Consider the following 26,484-nt stretch of genomic DNA (forward strand, 5'->3'; position numbering starts at 1 on the left):
TCTCTCTCTCTCTCTCTCTCTCTCTCTCTCTCTCTCTCTCTCTCTCTCTCTCTCTCTCTCTCTCTCTCTCTCTCTCTCTCTCTCTCTTTCTCTCTCTATCTCTTTCTCTCTCTTTCTCTCTCTATCTCTCTCTCTCTCTGTCTCTCTCTCTCTCTCTCTCTCTCTCTCTCTCTCTCTCTCTCTCTCTCTCTCTCTCTCTCTCTCTCTCTCTCTCTCTCTCTCTCTCTCTCTCTCTCTCTCTCTCTCTCTCTCTCTCTCTGCCTTGTGCAGATATTCTCAGAAACTGCTCACCTATCGGTATCCTATTCAATAACGTGTACTTTGTTTGTGTTTGTGCTGTGCTGTTTATGTAGCTACTGTTCGTTTGTACGACATCCAGACCGGTGAATGTACAGATGTCCTGGAGGGCCATGGAAAAGAAGTAGGAAAGGTGAGCTAATTAAGCCATTTCATGACAGTGTTCGTGCGTGGAAGTGTGCCTGTGGGTGCCATTGTGTGCCAGTGGGTGTATGTGTGCATATACTTACTTCATGTATTTCACATGTCTATGGACTTCTTGTATTACCCTCACTGTTTCCCGTTGTTGGTGCTGGTACTAGTCCTGTTTGTGACAGCGGATGTGGCAGTTGGGCACATGGTGTTTTGTCATCCCAGTGCCACAATCGCATCCATGCTCTCTACTCAGTAAAAACGGGAATTTTCCCTGGTGTAATAATATTAGGGAGGTTTCGCTCTACGTAATGACGTATGAAAATCCGTCTGTCGTACGCCCCGGGGAGCGAGGGCAACTTTCATACGTAAATCTCTCTACGGATTTCTGTAGGAAAGCTCTTTCCTACGTTGGGTCCTCTGCAGGACTTTTTGAAATATTTTTTTCGCATTTTCCGCATTTGTCAATGGCAACATTCAAGCCGCGCGAAACACAAGGTACACACACCGTACACCACGTGCAAAATATAATGGAAAATGCGGTTTCGGTTCATGGTGCATGCAGTGGGCGCATGCAGCCAACGCGTCTCAAAAGCAACAACGCATTAGCAGTCGACTAGTCGTTGAGAAATCACGTAGAGCAAAACCCAACAGCTCTGATTTTTACGTATGAAAATTCCATGCAGTTCATACGTTATTTTCATACGTAATTCCGTAGAGCGAAACCTCCCTACTATTATCGTTATTACCCAAAATCAACGGTTCGGTAGCAGGAAGATTTCGGTAAACCAGTTTTCCAGATCCAAAAATGCATTTTGCACACTGTGTGGCGTAGGTTTGGTGAATGTTAAGTCGCATTTTATTAGGGCTCAAACGGTCACGGTTTTACCCCTAACGGTTAACTGCTAAGCTAACGGTCGGTTTAACGGCTATAACCTATAAGCCGCGGCAATCCTGCGGACTCTTTTTTAACCGTATATTTGACTATACTCATTCAAAAATGTACCCTATTCAATACTACGCACACATGTGCATTTTCTTGCATGCTCATTCATACATACTCTCACACCAAGAGACCAGATATGACCGAGTTGACAGCCCAGAAATTGCGTACGCGTGCGACAGCCTGCGAAAGTGCATACTTTGCAACGACGTGATACTTGAAAAATTGACTGAAAAGTTACTGCGTAACCGGTATCTTTATCGGTTAACCGTTAATTCTTCGTAACCGGTCTGCAACCGGTTAATCGGACTAACCGTTTGAGCCCTACATTTTATTTTAGGTAAAAATTACCTGCACCGAAGTTACCGAAAATAAATCTCCACTGAAATTTTACAGCTTTACAGTATGTTGTTTCTGCTGCTGTTGTCGTGGTTTTCAAATTTTTATTCTCATGGTTGGTTGTTGTTGTTGTTGCTGTCGTCGTCGTTGTCATTGTGTTAATCAGGTGGTGTTCAACCCTCAAGGAACACGAGTACTCTCAGCTTCCATTGATAAAACTGCGCGTGTGTGGGATCTATCAGATGGTTCATGCTCACAGGTAAGGGCCGGGTATGAGGGCAGTCTTTGCCACGTGTGAAACTGTGGTTATATTATCTGTGTTCATGATCATGGTATTAAAATAGTTGGACGTTGCTATGCATTTTTTTCTAAATGCTGCATGTCACATTCTAACCCATTCTCTGTGTATGCCTGGTCTGTATTCCTGCCTGCTTGTGTGCCTCTCATTCACATGCATTCATATGCACACACTTGCAAACACACACACATACACACACACATACACACACACACACGCACACACACACACAGGTACTGGAAGGGCACACCGATGAAGTGTTCTCAGTGGCGTTCAGCTATGATGGCGACCGGATTCTGACATCCAGCAAGGACAATACGTGCCGTGTGTGGAGATGACGACCAGCAGATAACATACCGTTACGTGCGGAACTACAGGCGGATGCCATGATTAGGATCATTGTCAACTGACGGCTGTGTACAGATTCAGTTGGCAATTTTCAGTTTGTTAACGAGCAATGAATATGTGTGTCCTGGAAGAACAACTGCTCACCCAGCGTTTCTCTCTTCCAGTTCCGCCGATGTTTGTTATGCAAATGTTCCACACCCCGCCGTCTAGAGGATTGTCTAGAGGATTGTTTTGAAGGAGACTGTGTCTAGCGACCACGCAGCAAGGTTGTTTTAGCCCAATGGAAACAAACTCATTATCCAAGGAGGCCACTTCAATGATCCCCATGTATATAAAATAATTGTCCGGTGGTGAAGAAGTAAGTAGTGATGTACTTGATGTACATATTCTTGTTTGCAGCTTATTTAGAAACCGCAGTACATGTGTGATAAAAACATAGAATTTTATAAGCAAGCAGTGCTGTAAGTAGTATGTGTGACGACGTGTGCTATAAGCAAGCAGTGAATATGTATATTGACACTACTATAATGCAGTAGCATGTAGTATGAGTGTGCAAACCGTGTACAGTATATTCATAGTGTTTTGAAAACATCCTGGAAATTCTCATAATGATCTCAATATGCACAGTTCATTGCTCAACAATTATTTTTCAAAATACAACCACACAGTGCCAAGTTCTCATTCTACAATATTTATAGAAACTCTCTGGCGTAACCAACGGCGTTATTCTTATACCGCCGCTTTCTTGTATTCGTTGAGGAAAGCGTTCTGAGCTACCTTGTTGCGCCGCCGCTCAAACACCTTGGCCAGCTCGTCATTAACACTAGCCTCGGACGGCGGGTCCGGTGGCTTAGAGTTCATCTGCGAGATCTTTGATGTGCGAGGTGGATTGGCAGTCACTGATGATGCAGCGCTAGCAACAATGCTCGTCTGCAATAATGACATACATACACACAGAACAGTGGATGAGGCAAGCCAGGCAGGGAATTCGGGGGAACACAGTGCATTGTCAGTTTGTACAAAAATATGAAAGTAGCCATTGACGTTAACCTCCAAACTCTCACTTCACTATCAAGCACTTCCACATGATCTCGTAACTCACAAGCTTAGCAATCAGCATAACAGCGTGACGTGACCATAGTGGTAGATTATTCTATCCCGAAAGCCGAAATTCGACAGTTTTACTCCATAACCCCAAGTAGGCTGCCAGCCAAAATGCTCCTCCAATTTTGCTCAACGAAACCTGCCTTTGTAAAGTAAGCAAGTATCAGTATCAGGGTCAAAGTGTATGCAGCCCTAGCCTTGACTCACACGCACACACGCACACACACACGCACTCATGCATCGCACCCACACACGCACACACGCGAGCACACACACACACTCATGCATGCGAGCGCACACACACGCACACACTCGCGAGCACACACACACACACACACACTGCCTAAATCCCTAAATCCCAAGCACTGCACAGCACAAGACCTGCCTGCTGCACTGAGCAGTTCACTACTGCAATAGGGCACAGTGTACAGCACAATACCTGCTGACATTGGCCTGTACACTGTACACTGTACACTGTACACTGTACACTGCCCCGACATTGGCCTGTACACTGCTGCACTGTACAGTGCAGCACATCAGCCTACGAGTACTCATGAGATCAGATTCCACTGAGCAGAAGCAGCAGCAGCAACAGCAACAGCAGCAGCACCACCACCAGCAACAGCACCACCAGCAGCAGCACCACCACCAGCAGCAGCACCAGCAGCAGCAGCAGCAGCAGCAGTAGCAGTAGCAGCAGCAGCAACAGCACTGAGCAGCAGCAGCAACAGCACTGAGCAGCAGCAGCAACAGCACTGAGCAGCAGCAGCAACAGCACTAGGCAGAGTACAGTCAAACCGGTTCAAAACCCTACATGCATCCTGTGTAGATGTGATCACACAAAACATAGGTACAAACAACTTCTTACCGAGGGCTTCCTCCCATTCACGGCGGCCGGCGCTGGTACCGATACTGGCGGTGGTGGAGGTGGTGTGCTCTTGGCAGTATCCTTAGCTTGTACCGCTACTGTGGCCATATCTGAGGGTTTCTTCTGCACCATCTGTTTCCACATCTTGCGCGCAGCACCGGGTGTACCTGGCTGTGCGCTAACGTCAGGAACACTGAGTGCCGAGCTACCGGCCGCATTGCCCCTGCCGATACCAGCAGCAGCAGGGGGTGGTGGTGGAGCAGTTGGAGCACCACTACCATCCGATACAATGGTCAGCTTTGGTGCTGGCGCAGTGGTGGCCACCTTGACCATTGCTGACTTGGTGGACGCTGGTGCGAACGGTGATGCCTTACTGGGTGCGAGTCGTGATGAGTTGGACGCGTTGATCCAGCTGGACTTTGGCTGGCCCTTCACAATCTTCTTCTCTGCGTAGGGCATGCTGGAGTTGCGCTGTGGAACGCTGGGTTGTGGTGAGCTTGGCGGAGACTCGCCAAAGTTGCTCAGCGCTGCTATGGTTGCCATGACGTCATCGGATGCTGTTGCCGGTGTTGCCGTGACGACGAGAGGGGCGGGTGCTGGCGCAGGAGGTGGAGGTGGTCCACCGCCGCCTCCTGCCTTGGATGAGCCAAGCACACCCTGCGATGGCTGCGCCTTGCTGCGCTCAGATTTCTTACGCGCGTCCAGTAGGGAATCGTCGTAGACAACAGCGGCTGCGGCACTCGCTTCCACTGCTGCGGAGCTCTTGAACTCTGCCTGAGGTTTACCATCAGTTTCTGAAACGCAATACAGCCAGCACACATGCACAAGACAGGGAGAAGCTGAGTAAACTTATTCCATACCTACTCAGTGAGTGAGCAGTGAGTGAGCATGGAGTGAGCAGTGAGTGAGCGTGGAGTGAGCAGTGAGTGAGCATGGAGTGAGTGAGCATGGAGTGAGCAGTGAGTGAGCATGGAGTGAGCAGTGAGTGAGCATGGAGTGAGCAGTGAGTGAGCAGTGAGTGAGCGTGGAGTGAGCAGTGAGTGAGCGTGGAGTGAGCAGTGAGTGAGCATGGAGTGAGTGAGCATGGAGTGAGCAGTGAGTGAGCAGTGAGTGAGCATGGAGTGAGCATGGAGTGAGCAGTGAGTGAGCATGGAGTGAGCAGTGAGTGAGCATGGAGTGAGCATGGAGTGAGCAGTGAGTGAACAGTGAGTGAGCAGTGAGTATGGAGTGAGTGAGCAGTGAGTGAGTATGGAGTGAGCAGTGAGTGAGCGTGGAGTGAGCAGTGAGTGAGCACGGAGTGAGTGAGCATGGAGTGAGCAGTGAGTGAGCAGTGAGTGAGTGAGCAGTGAGTGAGTATGGAGTGAGCATGGAGTGAGCAGTGAGTGAGCAGTGAGTGAGCAGTGAGTGAGCATGGAGTGAGTGAGCAGTGAGTGAGTATGGAGTGAGCATGGAGTGAGCATGGAGTGAGCAGTGAGTGAGCAGTGAGTGAGCGTGGAGTGAGCAGTGAGTGAGCATGGAGTGAGTAAGCATGGAGTGAGCAGTGAGTGAGCAGTGAGTGAGTATGGAGTGAGTGAGCAGTGAGTGAGTATGGAGTGAGCATGGAGTGAGCAGTGAGTGAGCAGTGAGTGAGCGTGGAGTGAGCAGTGAGTGAGCATGGAGTGAGTGAGCAGTGAGTGAGTATGGAGACCATGTAGACTGTGCAGTACTGTGTGGATGGTGTTGGCTTGGCAGTCACACCACATGTGAATACGCTAAATACTAGGAGCTCTGTAGACGGCCAACGTCGCACGCTAGGCATATACAAGAACGCATAGCACTTGGCAGGTGATAGTAGACACGGTTAGCATTTTACCGTTCACGCTATTTTCGACGGTCGGCCTGTACCATTTTTTGTGTGTTTAGACATGGCATTTTACCGTTCACGCGCTAGAGCCAACGGTACTCGTACCCAACACCCAAAATACCGTCGGTTTGGTACCGTTTCGACGATAGAAAGCTCTGTTTAGCGGGATAACGAAACGGTAAGACTCCAACTAGGGTTACGTGACACGTCGATCATTGCGTCAGGAGTCAGGACTCAGAAGCCGACCTGCTAACCGTGTCTCGAAAACACACAAAAGTAGACTCGCCCTCTACACGTCGACCATCGAAAATAGCGTGAACGGTAAAATGCTAACCATGTCTAGTGTATGCCGCACCTCGCTTTCTACACAGTCCCCCCCCCCCCCGCACAATACACTATGCATACTGGTATGCCGCACAACAGGTTATGCAGACTGCACTACCTGACAGTACAATACACTATGCAGACTGCACTACCTGACTACACACCATGCAGGCTGCACTACCTGACAGTGCAATAGCCAGGCTGGTCTGCCGGAACGAACTATGTACTACAAAGGGTGGTGTGGCTCTAACAAGGCACTACGTAGGGCACTACGCAGGGCACTACGCAGGGCAACCGAATTAGCAGGGCACTACGCAGGGTAACCAAACTAGCAATACACAATTATTATAATATGGTCGTCTACTTACGCGGTTCAAAGGACAACGACTCCTTCCAGTACTCGGCCTCTCCTGCAAGCTGCAGAGCGAGGGCAAGCTCAGACAGACCAAACGGATCGTCGGCATCTATGGACGGCACGGCGGAAGCTGACGCGTCCGCCTTGCTAGCGCCCGCGTCTTGAGTTGCAGAGCGGGCGAATGAAAACTAGCAGCAAACATGGACAAAGCAGGACCGGTATTGTTTTCTTGTGTTCATGTCAGCTAACCATGCTCTACTCTTTGTAGTTGTGTTCCATGTCAGCTAACCATACTCTGCATGCTCTAGCCTTTCACATGTACAGTAGAAATCTGATAAGAAAACTGAAGTATCCACGTGGGTAGCAGGAATGTGCACCTAACATCCAAGGTAGTCTTTGTCCTAACATCCAAGGTAGTCTTTGTCCTAACATCCAAGGTAGTCTTTGTCCTAACATCCAAGGTAGTCTTTGTCCTAACATCCAAGGTAGTCTTTGTCCTAACATCCAAGGTAGTCTTTGTCCTAACATACTTGAGTCAGAGTGGATCAATACACCTGCACTCCAGACAATGACCTCACAAAGCAAGAGTACAGGCATGTCTCATCAGATTATGTGTCACACAGCACTGACTGTCCCCAGGCATGTCCTTACCTCAGACCCATCCTCACCACTGTCGGTGAGCATGGCCGTCACATCAGTCTTCACCACACGGTCGATATGCTGCCTGGCCTTAGCCGTACTGGCCACCGTACTCACCGATGCTTGGCCTTCGTTGTCCTTTATCTTTGCAACCTGGCGCAGGGCTTTAGGCATGGGTTTAGAATACGCACTGGGAGATACCTTGCGCTGTGCATTCATGGGAGCAGCAGCTGCACCGGTAGGGGAGCCCTTCATTGATGGTTTTGCGTAAAGGTCACTGAGAGATGACCGCGGGACTCTAGACTTGCCGGTCGCCTTTTCTTCGTCGGCTGCTTTCTCTGCGTCCTCCGTTTTCGGTTCTTCAACGAACGGAGGTGGAGGTGCCGGACCTGGCGGAGGTGGTGCTGCTGAGGTTTGCTCTGAAGCATTCTGATAGTCAGGTTTAGGAGCGTGTGGTGCTCCAGTATTCTGATACTCGGGTTTCTGTTGTAAGCAAAAGAGAGAGAAATTCACACCGGGCAAAGGACACGGTCAACATTTCAACATTGATGCTCAGCAATGCAAGAAACAACAAAACACACACTATTTTCCTGCTGGTATTCTGGCAATCCTAGCAGAAAATAACTCTACATATGACTATACACTTTGATGTCCACAGTGCCGTGTGCCGAGCCCTGCTCAACTGCTCCACAAGAGCAAAATAAACACCGAGCTTTGCTTTGCTAGCAGACTATAAGACATCGGCAGTGTGCAAGAGCGTGAGTTTAAGAAGGTGAGGTATGCTAACGTCGCCTTGTGTTAGGCTGCAGGTGTTAGGCTGCAGGTGTGGTACACGTGTGGTACAAACTGTGATATTTGTCAATATAACGTGAATGCTGCGGTGGGTAGGTAGCACCACATGTATCACTGAGCTGATCTGATCTGGCTAGAGAAGGAGAAGTAAACTGCACATATCCAGGACACCTCCTTACACAGGCTATCACTTTCCCAGTTGCTCCATGTCAGACATGTCTCAGTATTCAGAAGGGCGTTAAGGCATAAACTGTATCACCCCACCCCCTCTTGTATACACACCATGACCTCATGTTCTAGAACTATCTCCTTCATGACCGGTCAATTGTGGCAGTTCACAGAACTGAAAGACCCAAAATGCAAAATGTAGCTTTCAGCAGCACACATCATGGCTGTTATTCCTTGCTCACAGTTCTTGGACATAGCACTATATAGCACTATGTCCAAGCACTATAAAGCACTATATAGCACTGTATAGCACTATATAGCACTATATGTATCTATTATTGCACGATTAAAGAGGTCAATATATGAAATATAGAACGAGTAAAAGACCGAGGTCCCCCGAGGTCTTTTACGAGGTCTATATTTCATATATTGACCAATTATGAGGGCAATAATAGATTTATCACGACATAGCATACATAAAACTGTTTTTGCTTTGCTATAGGAAGAAAGGAATACTATTGTAATAGTATAATAGTATGTACATATGCCGTTTACATTGGACATTACTTCTGTGCAAACCAAAGTTTTCAGTTGTCTCTTGTAGTATGTTCCCCAAGTTCTTTGACTGAGAATCTGACAGTTTGGGTTCAAATCCCAGCATTTGGCTTCAGATTTTTCTTCTTTCAGTTCTGATTTTTTTCTAAAGTTGAGGAAAAAGTTCTAAGTCCTCAGGCTAAGTGGTCAATAATAAGTGGTCAATATAAGCGGTCAATAGAGAGGTTTTGCATTCCGAATTTCGGAATTATTTTCGGAATGCGGCGGCAGCAGTCGAAAAAGTAGTCGAACTTTCGGAAGTGTGGTGGCGAAAGTGCATGGTTTTCCGAAAATGTATTTTCGGCTCTTTCATGTTTGGGAGTGCATATTTGAATACAAAAAAGTGTATTTTTCATGTTTGTATTTTTGCTTTCTGCTGCTCTCGATTATTTGAAAAATTCTCCACGTATGTAGTTTTGATTTTTGCTGGTTCTGCTGCTCTCGCTGATCTCGCCATGTTGACTAATCTTCTCACACTCCTTCACACTCTATCTTCCTTTGCCATGAAGCCTACTGACAGTACAAGACAGTAGTTCGCCAACCTCGTCTTCAGCTGTTGGATCACTTGGTCCACCATCAGTCCGTCCTCGTCTTCGAACCGCACCCAAATAATTCAGTTTGACCTGCGCACATGGATTTGATCCTGCTCAACCCCTTCGACGCTCTCCATTTTGTTTTGCATGGCAACCCTTGGAAACGAAGTCGAATCAGATTTTCGGAATGCAAAACACTGAAAATACCGTTTTTCGGAACGCGCTTTTTTCGGAAAAGCACAGTCGAAAATCATTCCGAAATTCGGAATGCAAAACCTCTCTAATATATGCTGATATTTGACCGCTTAGAGATCACAAGTTTCTGTGGGGGTCAATAATAAGAGAGTGATAAAGCACTATATAGCACTGTATAGCACTATATAGCACTGTATAGCACTATATAGCACTATATAGCACTGCATAGCACTATATAGCACTATGGTTCAGTCCTCTTTAAATACAAGGTACGCATGGTATGTATGGTCCTACACGAAGGGGTACACAGCAGCATTCGGCCCTGTGCAGATTTCTCATCACTTATCACAAGCACCACGTGTGAAGGTCGGCTGGAGAGTGCAGCTACGGTATGGTGGTTGATGAGAGTATGCATGGTCCACACATTTACAATCCAAAACAACACGTCCAGCCATCAATGACAACAGACAACTGACCTGTGCTTCAGGTTTCTTCTCCTCAAACAGGCTGGTGTCCAGACCGCCTTTGTCAGCCGAGCTGTTGAGGTGGTAAGGATTGACGGGCTGTCCTCCACCGCCGGCGAATATTCCCAGCATGGATGCACTGCCGCTGGTCTTGCGTCCAACCTGTAGCCCTCCGGCACTGGGAACAGCAGCAGGCGGCGGTGCAGTGGTTGAGGCCTTCTTCTTCCGGCTTTCTTTGACTTGCTTGGCAGGCCTGGCATCAGATGGTGATAGGGCGGCTAGCCCTTCAGGCATGTCTCCGCTCATCCAGTTCTCTCCGGCACGTTTCTCCATGTGCTGGTCATACTCCCAGGCGCTGGACGGTCGCGAGTCATCCAGGTCGGGCACGCTGCCGCCGCCGCGGCGGAAACTCAGCTTCTTTGACAGCTTCTGGAATGGTTTAGACTTTGGCTTGCTATCACCAAGTGGTCGTGGCCGTGTCAGCTTTGCAGGCTCCTCATACGTGCTGGATTGGGTCTCTGTGGGGCAATGAGAAAGGTCAATCAACACCACAATGAGATCCAAGTAGACAGACAGAGACAGAGACAGAGAGATAGATAGATAGATAGAGAGAGAGAGAGAGAGAGAGAGAGAGAGAGAATTCCGACTGAACTCACTCATACACGAGTACGCCAGTCTTCCTCACTTGTAACTATGGACAATTGAAATACATGATGACGCTATGGCAATGGTAAAATCGGATAAAATTTAATGTGATCACTACTTTCTGTATCTCTAGCTCCCCTACCCTAGTCTAGGTAAGTTGTATCTCTAGCTCCCCTACCCTAGTCTAGGTAAGTTGTATCTCTAGCTCCCCTACCCTAGTCTAGGTAAGTTGTATCTCTAGCTCCCCTACCCTAGTCTAGGTAAGTTGTATCTCTAGCTCCCCTACCCTAGTCTAGGTAAGTTGTATCTCTAGCTCCCCTACCCTAGTCTAGGTAAGTTGTATCTCTAGCTCCCCTACCCTAGTCTAGGTAAGTTGCACACAAAGAGACACAAGGTAACAAGTGCATAGTTTACCTTCCGTCATACGCCGTGCCTCATCCAAGCTGACTGGCTCACCAAGGCCCGATGAGGCGGCAATCGACTGCTTTTTGGCCATGATGAAGTTGCTGCTGGAAAGTGCATTGCGCAGACTCTTGTGCTTCGGAATGTCAGCAACAATTCCTGCATATAGAACAGAGGTAGGTACATGCACTTAACGTTATGAGTATCAACTTGTATATGCACACGCACGCATGCAAGCACACACATACAAACACACACGCACACATTCACACGCACACATTCACACACACATTCACACGCACACACACACACACACACACACACACACACACACACACACACACACACACACACACACACACACACACACACACGTAAATCCTGTATTTCACTAGGATAAAACCAGGCTCTGCTCCTTTCCCTCTGAGAGGAAAGGTCATATTCCAGCTCGTATTCCTGCGCACAAAGATGGATATTACCGGTATAAGCCGCTGGGTGGAAATTTTGCTTACATCGAGTAACACTGTAGAAGCACAGGAACACCTGGTGTAAGCGACCACCCCACGGTGCAAACAAACACGGTCGTTAAAGCCAGGTGGTCTTTAGAACCAGGTCCCACAGTGTCTGCGTAGAACTGTCGGTGCATGGAAAAACGGTGGTTAAGAGCAGGTGGTCACCAAACACAGAGGTCGCTTACACTAGGTTTAACTGTAGTCTGGCTTACAAGTATCCCTGTGGCAATATTCCTGACTATATTTGTCCAACCACTATAATTTCACCAGGCAGAGCTAAGGCTGGTATTCAGCACTGTTGCGGCCATGCAGTGGCGGTATGCTGGGTCCTTCTCCGGGACATTTTTCTATCTTTCAAAATTTGGAGCTAAATAACATCACATCATTTCGTAGGCATCCATTTGCCTTTGGAGATACCCTAGAATAGGATTTCAACGTCAATGTCACGTTTCTAGTAAGATGAACACCACACAGGATCAACTTACATCAGTGTATGAGTGTAGCTACGAACCTTACAGCTACATGTAGTAGATTTGCTGGCTGCCCAGCGCAATCACTATGCCCAGCGCAATCACTATGCCCAGCGCAATCACTATGCCCAGCGCAATCACTATGACGCGCAAACATCAAATCTCTCATCAGGTTGACTTACCCATTCCGATAACGGATGTATTGATGATGAGTTCCGCAATAGTCGAACCGTCCTTGTAATCGAGATCCTGTTCGTCTTCCAGATCATGCGCCACCGTGTCATATCTCGCTTCACCACCTTGGCCTTCCCTCAGGTCCGGCGCAGAGTTGGTATTGCGGCCGAGGATACGATTGAACACGCTGGCACGACGCGGCGGTACTGTGGGCGACTGTAGTGTCGGTGCTGGGGACATTGCCATGCCTGCGTGCTGCTGTTGTCCCATGCCTCCAGCCTGTCCTGGCATCATCTGAGGCATTCCCGGCATCATAGGAAACATGCCATAATTCTGCATGTTCATGCCGGCATTCTGGGGCGAGGCGTTTTTACCCTTCCCGGATTGGCCAGTGGGCATTCTAGGGGGCATCATCCCGGGCATCATACCTGGCATCGCACCTGGCATCATCCCAGGCATCATCCCGGGCATTGTGCCAGGCATTTTGCCACCTTTCTGGGGCATCATCCCGGGCATCATCCCTGGCATCATTCCAGGCATCATCCCTGGCATCATCCCGGGCATCATACCTGGCATCATTCTGGGCATCGATCCGGACATTTTTCCCCCTGGCATCGGGGGCATCATCCCGGGCATCATCCCTGGCATCATCCCTGGCATCATCCCTGGCATCATTCCAGGCATCATTCCAGGCATCATTCCACGTGGCATGGACTTGGCCTTTGCAGCTTGTCGTGCAGACATTGCAGCCGGAACCACGCCGTACGGCGTTGTACTGGTGCGGCGCCGTCGACTGCTGCCCCGAGTGGACACACGCACATCACCTCGGCGAGACTTCTTCTTCGGTTTTTCCACCGCGTCCTGTACACACATGGAGTTACATCAACACAGAACATCTCTAGTGTGCTGCCTGCACTACCAACAGGAATGCTGTGACAGCTCAGACCTGGTGGCAACCACGAGTCATGACAAGGCTAGGCTAAATGTGACAAGGACTGCACAGTCCCCACACATACCGTACTCGTGCGATTAGGCACTGTTTTGTCAATGTCCATCACAGATGGGGCACTATTCAAGAGAGGGCACCATTTTTTCAATGCTGGTACATTAACGTCATCCACCATCAAACAAGAAAGGCAAAGAAAAACATAGCCTAAAGTAAGTTATTTAACACAATGACCATCGAGGAACACAACAACACATTAACACACAAGCACTTGGTCCTGTGCCGCTCACCTCCTCCTTGACGGACTTTGTCAGCGTTGACTCTCCATCATACTCGCCCCCCTCGTCGTCCAGTTCACCTTCCTCGCTCACCACACCGAGAGAGGGTTTAGAACCGGACATACGTAACGTGGATGACTGCTCCTCGGGACCTGGTTCACCGTTGGCGCCCGCTGCAGCAGCAGTCTTGTCCTCGCTGCGGCGGCTGTGTCGGCCTTGCTTGCGTGATGACGCCGCTGCAGCGCGTGGCATTGTCTGCTGCACTGGAACGGGCATGAACGTCTGTGTCATCATCGGACCGTAAGGTGTCATCATCGGCTGGAACATGGGCATGTACTGCATTGCAGGTGGACGCTTGGACTTGGACCTGAGCTTGCGACCGGCCCGGCCACTATCCGGTGCGTTCTTAGCCTGCTGAAATCTGTCCAGTGTTGATTCGCCGTCGGACGAATACCACGAGGCGGTGTGCTGCATGTGTCTCTTCCTTGGGTTACCGTCATCGTCTTCTGCCCCCTCGGCCACATCAGGATCGTCAATGCTTGTGCTGAGCGGCAGTGCCATGGGTGGGCGATCACTGACTGTGCCGGCGCGTTCACGTGATCCCGAGAACCATGAGTCAACACCGTGCTCCTGACCGTCGGGATCACGGCGGTCTTCTGAGGACACCTTAGCCTTCATACCGGTGTCATTGGGCTGGTCCTCCTCGCTAGGTGTGTCGTCCTCGGCAAACGCCGTCATTGGACTGGTTGGCTCGATCTTGTGCACAATGGGTCTCTCCAGGTCGAGTTGTCCAGCAGGTGCCGAGTGCTGCTTCACAGGTGAGCTGGGCTTCAGTGCAAGCCCTGCTGCCACCGTGTCGCCGTGTTTGCTGTTCGGGTTGCCGGTGACGATCTCGCGGGTACTGCGACGGCGGAGTGGACGCTTGCCTTCGGACGACTGCTGCTCGCTGACCACCTCCAGTGCCGTGGACAGGTGATGGGCCATGACCTGCTGCTGTGCAACGCGGATCTGCTGAGTGTGGGAGTCCAGTGTCTGCACGCTGCTGTTGCTCTCCTCCACCATGCTCGCTGGACGGCTGTCCTTCTGTGATGTGGATGGTACGGACGGGTGCTTTACAGACGCTTGCGCGCTGCCGACCGGCCGGTACGCCGGATCTTCCCACTCCTGGCTGGTCGACAGACTGTGCGTCACCGGCGGCTTGAGACGACGTTGTCGCATGTAGTCCTCCACAAACTTCTTGATGTCCGTGTCGCCTTGTGACATGGCCAGGCTGTATGGACTGGTGCCGTCCTAGTGACAGAAACAAACATGGACAATACATTTATATCAACATAAAATCTCAGACAGGTAACACACCCATGGTAACTCTTCCTGCCATTTCCACGGAGGCTAGTCCCCCCGTTACCATGGGGACTATTCCCCCGTTACCATGGAGACTAGTCCCGTCATTCCCTACCGAGACTAGTCCCACCATTTCCCACGGAGACGGATCCTGCTAGTTCTCACAATGCTCCAATGATGTTTGATTGCAAAGCTATCTTTGCATCATGATTATTTTGTTATGACTGACATCATGAAGCTGACACAATTGTGACTATATTAATTGTTTTCATGATTGGGTTCTTGAACTGCTTTTTAAATATACAATGAAACCAAAGTTTTAAGTATCCTGGATATAACAAACCTTTTTTTCCTCGCATTAATTTTCTCGGGTCAAATTCTCACACAGGGTATTTTTGCTACAAACATCATTCTACATGTATATAGATTCGCCACAATTTTTCGGGCATAACTCATCCATCACGAGGGTAAACTAGTAGAAGCAGAGCACACAATCAAGCAACAATCCTGAACTTACATCATCAACAGCGAAGAGGTCAGCATTGTGCTTCAGCAGCACCTTGACACACTCCAAGTGACTGTAGCATAGAAGCACCAGCAGCAAACCATGTAGAAACACTGTTAACATCGATCAATATAAATGAAAATATTAAAAACTGCAAACGTGTAAGCAAACATTGAATCAAGCACTGTGAAACTCCACATTGAATCAAGCACTGTGAAACTCCACATTGAATCAAGCACTGTGAAACTCCACATTGAATCAAGCACTGTCAAACTCCACATTGAATCAAGCACTGTGAAACTCAACTATCTTCATCGCAAATCCTACACAGACGACAGAAACTTCTGAGTCCCCGGGGGCACCCTGCGTTCTCTAGCCTTTTCTCAGGACAAACAGGAGTGTGTTGTGCTGGCCGGCTTGGAGCGTGCAGTGCACATAATTGTACAGAGGATATAAGTACATGCAGGGATGTCAGGCCTGGTGCTACACGTGTCGCCAAAGTCGCGCCAATAATCTGATCTTGAGGTTTTTGCACCAATACAATTTGGGGTTTTTGGGCCCAATTTTCCAAAAAAAGCCCCCGGGGGAGGCCCAGGGTCTTGCCTCTGCATGGCTGCAACAGTGCAGAATACCGTCCGACGTCCCTACATGACACGGTACACGAGTAGCATGCTAACTCTGTGTCTTGGCACTTACCCGTAGTCCACTGCGTCGTGTATTGGTGTAGACTGCAGCGTATCACACACCTTGGCCAGGGCAGAGCCATTCTGTGAGTTCAACATCCACTTCAAGATGTCCGTGTGACCTCCCGCTAAGCAGCCATGACAAGTATCATACAAACACAAGTACAGATAGACATTGACGTGGTGACACACCTTTCTCAAGATACGTATGCTTCACTGTAGCCACCCACTACACTACACACTTCTACTAATATCAAATTTCACCAGATGCAGGAGAAGAGGGCATCACATCCTTAGAGTATGGTAGCAGAGACCAGCACACTGAAATACATTGACTGAGTACATTGAAGCAGGACTTGGAATACCAGCCGTAATCTCTTCAAACCACTTTGTATTTCTACAGGCTCATGCATTTCACTAGCCTCAGTGCCGTCTCATTGAGTCAACTGATTACGAATGGCCGCAAGTCGACTAAGATACAGTGTAACAACATGATTGTACTAATGAACCACAAGCATTACAGTTGCACAGCATCAACATTTCACACATACATATAGCTAATTTGCACTTCGACCATTCATGACAATCATAGCGTTTTTTTCCCGGAGTATAAGCCGGACTGGAGCAAGAACTGATAAAGTAATAATTACTATAAACCTCACTCGGAATTTTTGGTAATGAAATACAGACATATTATGACCAGTCACCATCACTACACAAAGGTCGTTGACGCTGCAAACTTCTGCACTCACATCACCATCACCACAGCGAGGACAATTCTGGTGTATAGTTTGATATTGACAGTGACCCTCCAGACAGCTGTTTCGCTCCTCCTGAGCTCATCAGTGGAGGCATATGATGTTGAATGAAAGAAATACGGATGTCTACCATGTATTCCACGGTTCACTTGACCATCGGAGTATAAACCCCGTTGACTTGTTTGGGTGAATTGTGAGTGTTTAAAGCGTGGTTTATACTCAGGAGAATAATAGTATGGCAACTAACCAGAGGCAAAGTGCACTGGAGTTGCTCCATCACTGGTGCGCTCTTGTAGCAGACTGCGACCCATCTTGCCGACAAGCCACTAAACACAGTCAGTTGTAGAAATACACACACACACACACGCACGCACGCACGCACACACAAGAAAAGCATGGCAGAAATCTAAGGATTGCATCTATGGAGATCATCGCCAAATAACATTTCCACATGCTGTACTCGTACATATCCTGTATGCAATAAGTGCAAGCCATGACGACGGCGTCATACCTTGACAGCCATTGCCTTGCCGTTCTGCGTTGCTGCATGGATTGGCTGCATGCCATCATTGGACTTTGCCTTGGCATCGCCATCGCACTCCACAATCAGGTACTTGAGAGTCTCCACCTGGCCCTCCTGAGCGGCAAAGTAAGCCGGTGTTGTGCCTGTATCAACAGTGGATAGCAATAGCCAACATGCACTGAGTATCCCAGCTTTCTTTCCCAAGCATGTGATGCTCAGTTGTAGGGGATATATTATTATGTGAGTTTGAGAACCATTGACTACAATTGAGCGTTAGAGTGACAGCTAATTTGTCTGTCATATCCTGTGTAGGCTGCATCTGGGTATGCTCCTGTCGCCTATATACGTCAAGTATTATAACAAGAAAACCCAACACCAACATCCATCGGAATACATGGCCGAGATGTTGAAGATTCACGGTAGCTAAATCTCTAAAAGGGTGTAGCAAATGGAGGTCATCAACCAACACAACAGTCTCCAATGCAGACACGCTATTCCAGTGTCACTGGTGTGCAGAAGAGATGTGTATGTTCTTAGCATGAGTGTAACCAAGAGTACCCCCCCCCCCCCCCTGAGAGTGTGTAACAGTCTGCACATCCTCTACCTGTGCTGCTGTAACGCCTGCAGAGTTTGACATCACGCAGCAGGGTTCGATACGTTACACTGACCAACAGTGCAACACGACCAACAGCAGAGAGTTGTACCCAAAGCAGGGTATACTGTGACCCTGTTCATCTCATGAATACCTTGTTAGCGTGCAGCTAATTTTATAGGTTAGCATACTTGCCAACCCCTGGCAAACAGTTTTCTTGACACTGATGATGTTTTTCTTGATCTGCAATTTTTACATCATAATTGTGCAACAGAAAATATCTCCATTGCACACCATACATAACAGGCTCTCAGCTGCATCGAATAGATTTCCTAATGCCAATATTTCGCCCATTGGGCATCATCAGGGCATCCATGCAAAAGAAGAGGCAAGCGCCAACACAATATACTCAGCAGAGGGAAAAATACTAGAGACATTCACACCTACAAAAAGTGTACAATTAACATCCTGAAATTCACATATTAAGTCCACACATTGGGTAATACTATACAAGTAGATATTCAAGAAGTATTAGATTTACTTGTAATGTAAATTTCATACAGACTGAGAGGGTGTGAAACCACACGTAAGAGAGCCATAGAACAGTGAATGTATAATGATAGCGTAAAGTGTAAGTGGACAAGTCCGGTGGTAGTTCAGTAGATTTCAGGTGATAGGTCGCAGTGCTGAGTGGTAACTTAATCCAGTAACTTTGCCGTGATTCAGTCAATTAGGCGCCACCCGTCATCGCAGTTCACTGCTGCCTTGCGATTCCTGATCTCAATGGCCTCCAGCAAGGAGTCTGAGAGTTTTACGGAAACATAATTGTGCAAGTTTGAAGAAGGGCTGAGGCTTCCTGCAGCTTCATCTCTGAAAGGATTCATCTCTGAAAGGAATTCGGGTCGCAAACTGCGCGAGGCGATCGAGATTCGTGATGCTAAGCCCCATGTCAACATAAGCACCGGATGAGATTTATTGTGAATTTTCTCAGCTTCCCCTGCTGCTACTCTTCTTTTTTCAATATCACTGAATATAGTATGAGGCGGGTCACTCAAATCCATTCTGTTCCTGATGCCTCGTCGCGTCCCTGGTGGTAACAGTTTGGCATGGAAGTGTGGGATTTCGCAGTTGTCTGCTTTTCTCACACATTCTGTGACTGACCTCATAGTGCATTGGCGCATGGGCCTCCGTGCTCCCCTCCTGTAATATGCTAGAATAAACACCATAATTATTTGGCATGTACCCTCACTTCGCAGAGCACAGTTCTACTGCTTCTTCTCCGTGATGTGCACAGTTGCACCTTGTCTCCCCCCCTCTGCATAGAGGTGACATAACTCGCATCCCTTTTTTGGCCCTACACTCTGCGTAACGCCATGGCACGCACCCTCACTTCACAGAGCACAATGCAATGGCGCGCTACCTTCTGCTGCTTCTTCTCCGTGATGTGCTAGTTGCACCTCTCTCTCTCTCTGCCCCCCCCCCTTCTGCAAACAAGGTGACATAATAAGCATCTTTTTTGGCGCTACACTCTGCGTAATTATACTGCTCTTGTGTGGCTTCCACAGTATTCATTGTTATTACCTGACGATGGCCAAGTGCCGAAATGTTGTCAAAATAACGGAACTGGTTCGCATGTGCAGCGCGATGGGAATGGGTGTGTCCACCAAAATTCCTTTCATAATTGTGCAAAATATTGTATATGGCATCATAGTGACGTCACCATGACCACAAAACAATCGCAAATAGTACAGCATGTACGGGAAAAAAGTACTTTTCGTGCGCTAACTCAAAAGTTCTCGCTCGCTAGACCTTCGTTTTGATCACAGCACTGCGAGCGTCCAAAATACTGAAAATCAACAAAAAGGTGTTGACGGACATTTTTCGAAAATTCGGTAGATGTTATAAATTTTCCGGCACATCGGGACGAAAGCGAGTTTTCCTTGATTTTCCCGGAAATTCCGGTAGGGTTGGCAAGTATGGGTTAGTCACGTGAGGTGAAGTTCTGCTGTTGTACACCCCATCGACCACTGTAGACTGGACTTGCAGTCCTGTACACTCTAGAGCTAGTGTTATGTAAATAATACTGTTGGCATGATTAATGGCTAAACAACAATCACAGAGGCCGGGGTGACCAAAGTGAAATCCAGCCAGCTCCATGAGCACAGACTGTCCCCCACCCATCCCACCTTTAGCAGGACAATCCGGCAGAGGACCGAGCCATGTGTCTGCATTATACACGTGGGACAATTGGCGTTTATTATGTTATACGTACGGGTGTTCTGCTGTGGTCTGGTGTGTTCTGCTGTGGTCTGGTGTGTTCTGCTGTGGTCTGGTGTGTTCTGCTGTGGTCTGGTGTGGTCTGCTGTGGTCTGGTGTGGTCTGCTGTGGTCTGGTGTGGTCTGCTGTGGTCTGGTGTGGTCTGGTGTGGTCTGCTGTGGTCTGGTGTGGTCTGGTGTGGTCTGCTGTGGTCTGGTGTGGTCTGGTGTGGTCTGGTGTGGTCTGGTGTGGTCTGGTGTGGTCTGCTGTGGTCTGGTGTGGTCTGGTGTGGTCTGGTGCGGGTGATAGCGGGTAGCATGTAAGTATAACAACTCTAGCAACTACACAGCCCTAGCTAGCAATGTGGACACCAGTCTGTGCCGCTGAGTCGATCAGTACAGATCTGCTCTATTCGAGCAACTGTGCTTCACATGATGCCACCACCGCCAGCAGCATCACCAGTACCCGACCACCGCCAGCAGCATCACCAGTACCCGACCACCGCCAGCATCACCAGTACCCAACCACCAGCAGCATCACCAGTACCCGACCACCGCCAGCAACATACACGTAGTAGTATTGTACAATGATCACACAGCAATGAAGCAAACAAATCCCTTTTCCGCCGTTACCCGCAGTTTCGTGTAAAACACTCACCAGACAGCATACCGGTAGTAGTAGTAGTAGTATTGTAGAGTACACTGTGCAGGGTATGTTACTGCTGCTCACAGCACGGAGTAGAGTATGTTACTGCTGCTCACAACACGGAGTAGTACATGATTGTACAGTAACTCCGGTCAAGGAGATCACTCGGATAAGGTGACCACCTGCCCTAGAAGACCACTGCAGCCAGGACCAAGGGATGCTATTTCCAGTCAAATGACCCTGGATGAGGCGACCACCTGGTTACAGAGACCACGTTTTGAAGGTCCCACGAGCAGCGGTCGTCTTACACAGCTGTTTCACTGTATTTACCAGCAGCAGCATACATGTAGAGGACACCGGCTAGCACAGTCATACTTCATTGTACTACATTGTACTACATGTACATGATGCACATGACTGGACTACATACACTACATTGTACTACATACACTACTGTACATGATGCACATGACTGGACTTACTGTTCTCATCCTGTACGTGTACACAGTCTTGTCCTGCGTGGCGTACTAACATCTTCAGGATTATCAGATTGCCTGCGGGTGTGAAGCGGACCACAGAAGAATACACAGTGCACTCCGGTCATCATCAAAATACAGTTTACCTTACGCTCATAGAGCTGCTGGAGCCACCCAGACCATCTGGCCATGCTCCCCCGCTCCATTTTTGGTTTGGTGGGGGGGGGGGAGTTCCCTGTTTTTCTGTTTGCTTGCACGAAACTCGCCCTGGGTTGGCATTCTGCATTAAGATAATTCATACCAATCCAGTACAAAACATCTGATAATTCATACAGATCCTGTACAAAACACCAGATAATTCATACCGATCCTGTACAAAACACCAGATAATTCATACCGATCCTGTACAAAACATCTGATAATTCATACTGATCCTCTACAAAACATCTGATAATTCATACTGATCCTGCTGTCTTCTTTGCTACAACAGTACAAGTGATGACTGTAGCATGCATTGTGTTGATCTTGATGTCCAACTGCAACTGCAAGGCCTACTGCTCACATTTCTCCCATGAATTTTCATTTCTAGGGCCAGGGTCTAGGGGTGGTGAACAAGGAGCGAGTGTGAAATTTATGTGCTTTGAAGCCTTTCAGAAAATTTTAGAATGTAGCCAGAACCAGGGAGTAGTAAAATACTTGTGTACTCCCTGGCCAGAACCCAGGACGACGGCAAAAACGTTACTTGCCCTTTATTCTAACTGCCAACTTAGCGGTCAAGTTTGCATTCGAAACACAATGGACGCTCGAGGGCAGTGATGACAGGGCATATCACCGCATTACACCTACAAATTAGTATAATTTTAGGCAATGACTTTCTCCGAGTCCCTACCTGAAGCCGCAGCGAAGTGCACCGCTAAGGATCCACGTTGCTTCAGCTTGAGCTGTTCGGCGGAAAAATGCTCCAGTATCCATTGTACGAGGGGTTCCTTGCAGCGAATAATGGCGATGTGTAGCGGTGTAAGGCCTTGCAAATCTTGGTCCGTAATGATGAGAATTCGTCGTCGCTCGTCGAATGAACACAAAGCGTCAAGGCCTTCTACCCAACCCTCCAGGGCAGCTATGTGTGCGGCCGTTTCTCCATTTTTGGCGCGAGTCTGTGGGTCGACGCCGCTGTCCTGCAACAGGAACTGCAGAGTTTCCAGTCGCTTCGACCTCGCCGCGGCGTGCATCGGCGTCTCACCGGTCGCAGCATCGCTTCGAGTTGGACGGTACCGGTTATCGCTGTACAAGCGCTTCAGCTCGGTCAAGTCTCCGCGACTGGCTGCGGCGTGCGCTGGGAGATTTGCCAGCGAAGGAGGTTGCTGCGAAGAGCTAGGCGTAATGCTAGCCATGCCTGCCTCCCTGGCCGAGAATCCCTGCGATGTGGAAAGTGATGAAGTGAGAAACTCGCTGGCTCCTCCAGACAGGACTGAAGTGATAAGATTCGTGTGAACTGGCTGTGCGAATCGCAACTACCACATCTTGTGAGAGGCACCAGGACCTTCCCCGTCCGTCCAACCAGACTGAGAAGACTGCCGAAACAGCTCTTCACTCGTCTACCACCAACAGTCTGCCCTCAATGGGAGAATAAAGTGCAAGATGCAACAACGGAACTGAGCGACTTCACCAGTGCTGGCCGGCACAGCCTTGTCTGGCAGGATTTACGTTACACCGGCACTGCCCGCAGTTCAGTGTTCAAGTGGAAAACTTCAAAAACAGAGCCAGCTGACACCGGCCTGATTCGTTGAAGGGTGGCCCGTACAACCGTCTCCAAGATCTAGACTGTAGCAGTGGGTAGGACCGTCAAGTCGTGGAGCGGTTGTGTCGCTATGGAGTATGTGGCCAGTGACAATGGCCATACATGCGGCGAATGCATACCGGTACTCGTACACTGTAGATCTACGGCAGGGAGGCTGGATTTCCGTATGATGCCAAACGCAAAACCAGACTACGGCTCACAAGCACGCTACCCGTACCTGTGTTCATGCTGTAGTGTAGCTCGATATCAGTGACTGGCTGACGTCAGTCATGACATATTGCAAACTGTCCGGCCCACCAATCCAGCCGTACTAGGCAGGCCTATGTACATGTTACATTGCGTAACTGACGTCGCTGGTAATCGCAGGGTTGTATGTGTACACGCACATGTGTATCCGTGCACATCCCATGCATCAGTCATAGTCACGGTCGAGAGAGTCATCATGGGACGAGTTGGCGGCTGATGGCGGAGCGTTTACGCCAACGTGAACCGCCCATGGCCATGGAGATTGCTGTATGTCAGCAGTGTGGCAGTCATTGGGGAGGTGCTCAAGAAGTTGTGACAGCTGACAAGCATAACCACAGAGCAGGGTTCAATGCTCACCGTGACTGCCGATGATGTGCCATGCCGTTTTGACAACATCAAGCAGATAACTGGCGAGAGCCAGTGGCAGTGGCAGTGTTAGTGGCAGGCTAAGCACTGTGTTGGATTTGACATCCTGAGTTCACAAGTGGTCGCTGATAGCTGGCTTTGTTTACACGTCTGTCAGTCCACCGTTGACTGTGTAGCATGCAGGAGGAGGTTGTGATGTGGCCCAAGTGTGGACACGCTTACTTTGAAATAATAATGAGTGACGTGTTGCAGGCAGAGAAAACAACTGCCATGCGCTCACTGTCCAGTTTGGACCCAGTACTGTGAAGCAGCGGACGATCAACGCCCATTGTCCAAATGGGTACTGCTGTTGATTGGCCTGAGTCAGGGCCACAGCCACTGGAATCACGGGGACAATTCTACCAGATCTGTACGTTAGAATGCAAAAATAGCATGACACTGGCCAGACGGAGGAAACTGAATCCGCCGGCCGCGACCTGCAAGTGCACGCAGTGGAGTAATATGCTGAGACATGACTCTAGCGATGACAGACCTGATGGCTGCAATGTGTGTTGTGTTGGTCAACATGCGTTTTCACACATAGCTGATGCCGGCCACCGTGGCATTCCACTGCTGACTACCACGCTACTATTTACCTTAGTGTATGTGGATTGGATTTGAAAACAAAATGCACCAGTCGCAACCGTGGCACTTACAGTAGTGCGTGCAGCGCATGACGCGAGAACACGACAAAACATTTAAATTCAGATACAGGTACAGGTACATGTATGTTACAGTGAGATTAGCCGTTGCAGCTGTTTGGATTGATTATTGCAGGACGGTGACTTGGTGTAACTGGCTTTGGGCAATTTTCACGAATTCAATGACGTCATTATTACTTGTAAATAATTTTGTTTATTTGACACGAGGTTAGGGACACATTCCAACACTGATGCCAACAATGAGCAATGATCTCGAGAAAACAACGGTATAAACAACATAATGTGATCAGGTGCTGAGCCTCCGCCACCGGTTTGACTCCGTTCACATGCACTCCTGCTGCAGAATGTCTGTTCTTAGTTTTCTAACTGTTATGTTCCAGGCATAGGCATACATACAGGTGCATGTTTGTACACCTACTGACCTAGCTAGCTGTGCAGACTGCTCAGCTGATTTACACAAACTACAGCGCTGTTGGAATTTATTCCGTCCATAAAGCATGCATAGAATGACTAGAAACGCAAAGGTCGATGAGATGAGATGATACTGAACAGAAGAAACATGTACTACTAGTATTACCTGCACTGTAGTCTATAATCATCACTACTACTAGTACTAGCTATGGCTAGTCTCATTGAGAGGCACTTGTACCGGTGCTAGGCAGTAGAAGCAAGAGCAGAACAATGACATGGTCAATTAAACCTGCAAAGAATAAACCACACAATCTACATGTAAAATTGAACTCGGATAATGAGTCAGTTTTACTGTAAAATAGGTCGTTGATTGTCTCAGTAGCCTGTCAGTTTTGTGCCCTGTTATCGCACGTTCAGACTACTTATTATCTTGTTACAGTCGTGGAAAGTTGCTTCATAACTCGTTTCCATGTGATTTCTTCTTCTATTTACACAACCCGGCAGGCCCTGCCGCTTTGGTAGAGAGTGATTTAAAAATGTAGTAGACCCTCTACAGTGCAAAGCAATTTGTAGAATTTGGCATGGTCATTTTAGATCTAGCCATACCGGCAATGCAATATACAGCCAAACAACTGGTCCTCTCCTGTGTGTGTGTGTGTGTGTATGTGTGGGTGTGTGCCAGCTAGTCCGGTTGGTGGGTACACATATGCCAGATAGTGTTGGGTCTGTTGCCAACGGGCTCGGCTGCTTGAAGGTGTATTGTGTATCTGCCACCTTTGTTGGTTCCAGGGCTCATATACTTTCTATTTGAAGTATACATACCTGTTAACCATGGACTGCTTCTGGCTAGATTAACTCTTTTAAAAGTAATCAATGGTGCTAGTGAAGCATATCAGATCCACTCTGATTTAGCCACCCACACTAGTAGCAAGTATTATCTTCACTGGGGGCAGGGGTACCTGCAGTTGGATCCCAGGACGGATACCCTGATGCCGTCAATCCTTTTTCTGCACCTTGTCCTCACCCACTTGCTGAGGTGTGGTGAGCCCATAACTTGCATAAGTGGGATCATTTTCAAGTCCACCCTTAGTTTTGGGGATTTCAGGGGGTGTCGGCCATTGGGCGGTTCAATAGCCAATGAGTCATCTTTCCAAGATTCCTTTTGAGTCTCTCTCCCCTCTCCCGGGGAGACCCACGTGACCAGTTTTGGCAGTGAGCAACAAGTACAAGTACAAGTGTGTGTGTGTGTGTGTGTGTGTGTGTGTGTGTGTGTGTGTGTGTGTGTGTGTGTGTGTGTGTGCATGTGTGTGCACGAGCGTGTGTATGTGTGTTCGACTGTTCGTGCATGTAGATTGTCAGATATTGACCATCATAGTAGGCATACGTGTACCATACGTGTACCATCCTTTATCCACAGGGTACTGTTGCAGACAAAACCTTTCCCCAGTGGACAGGTGCATGCATGAACAGGTATTGGACTCTGGGGTATCGAGAACAAATCCTCTGAGGCATTGCGGAGG

The 26,484-nt window shown here is 48.5% G+C and overlaps 1 protein-coding gene and 1 long non-coding RNA gene across 2 annotated transcripts; one reads left to right on the forward strand and one right to left on the reverse strand.

The window, feature by feature from the left end:
• The first annotated feature begins 314 nt into the window (after positions 1-314).
• Positions 315-3,038, forward strand: LOC135824826 (uncharacterized). Its single transcript, XR_010554951.1, has 3 exons — positions 315-430; positions 1,878-1,970; positions 2,243-3,038. It is a non-coding gene; the product is annotated as an uncharacterized LOC135824826 (long non-coding RNA).
• On the reverse strand, positions 2,653-23,156 carry LOC135824825 (uncharacterized). Its single transcript, XM_065337543.1, has 14 exons — positions 22,332-23,156; positions 21,449-21,520; positions 17,462-17,616; positions 17,198-17,276; positions 16,206-16,320; positions 15,522-15,582; positions 13,676-14,953; positions 12,448-13,300; positions 11,296-11,442; positions 10,249-10,754; positions 7,503-7,973; positions 6,865-7,039; positions 4,330-5,123; positions 2,653-3,287 (listed from the first exon to the last, which is right to left on the reverse strand). Exons 1-14 carry the CDS (start codon positions 22,831-22,833, stop codon positions 3,087-3,089), a joined length of 5,409 nt encoding a protein of 1,802 aa, XP_065193615.1. The 5' UTR covers positions 22,834-23,156; the 3' UTR covers positions 2,653-3,086.
• Between the last annotated feature and the right edge of the window lie 3,328 nt (positions 23,157-26,484).

Source organism: Sycon ciliatum, chromosome 9 (genome assembly GCF_964019385.1).
Source record: "Sycon ciliatum chromosome 9, ocSycCili1.1, whole genome shotgun sequence".
In the NCBI taxonomy this organism is placed as follows: Eukaryota; Metazoa; Porifera; class Calcarea; order Leucosolenida; family Sycettidae; genus Sycon; species Sycon ciliatum.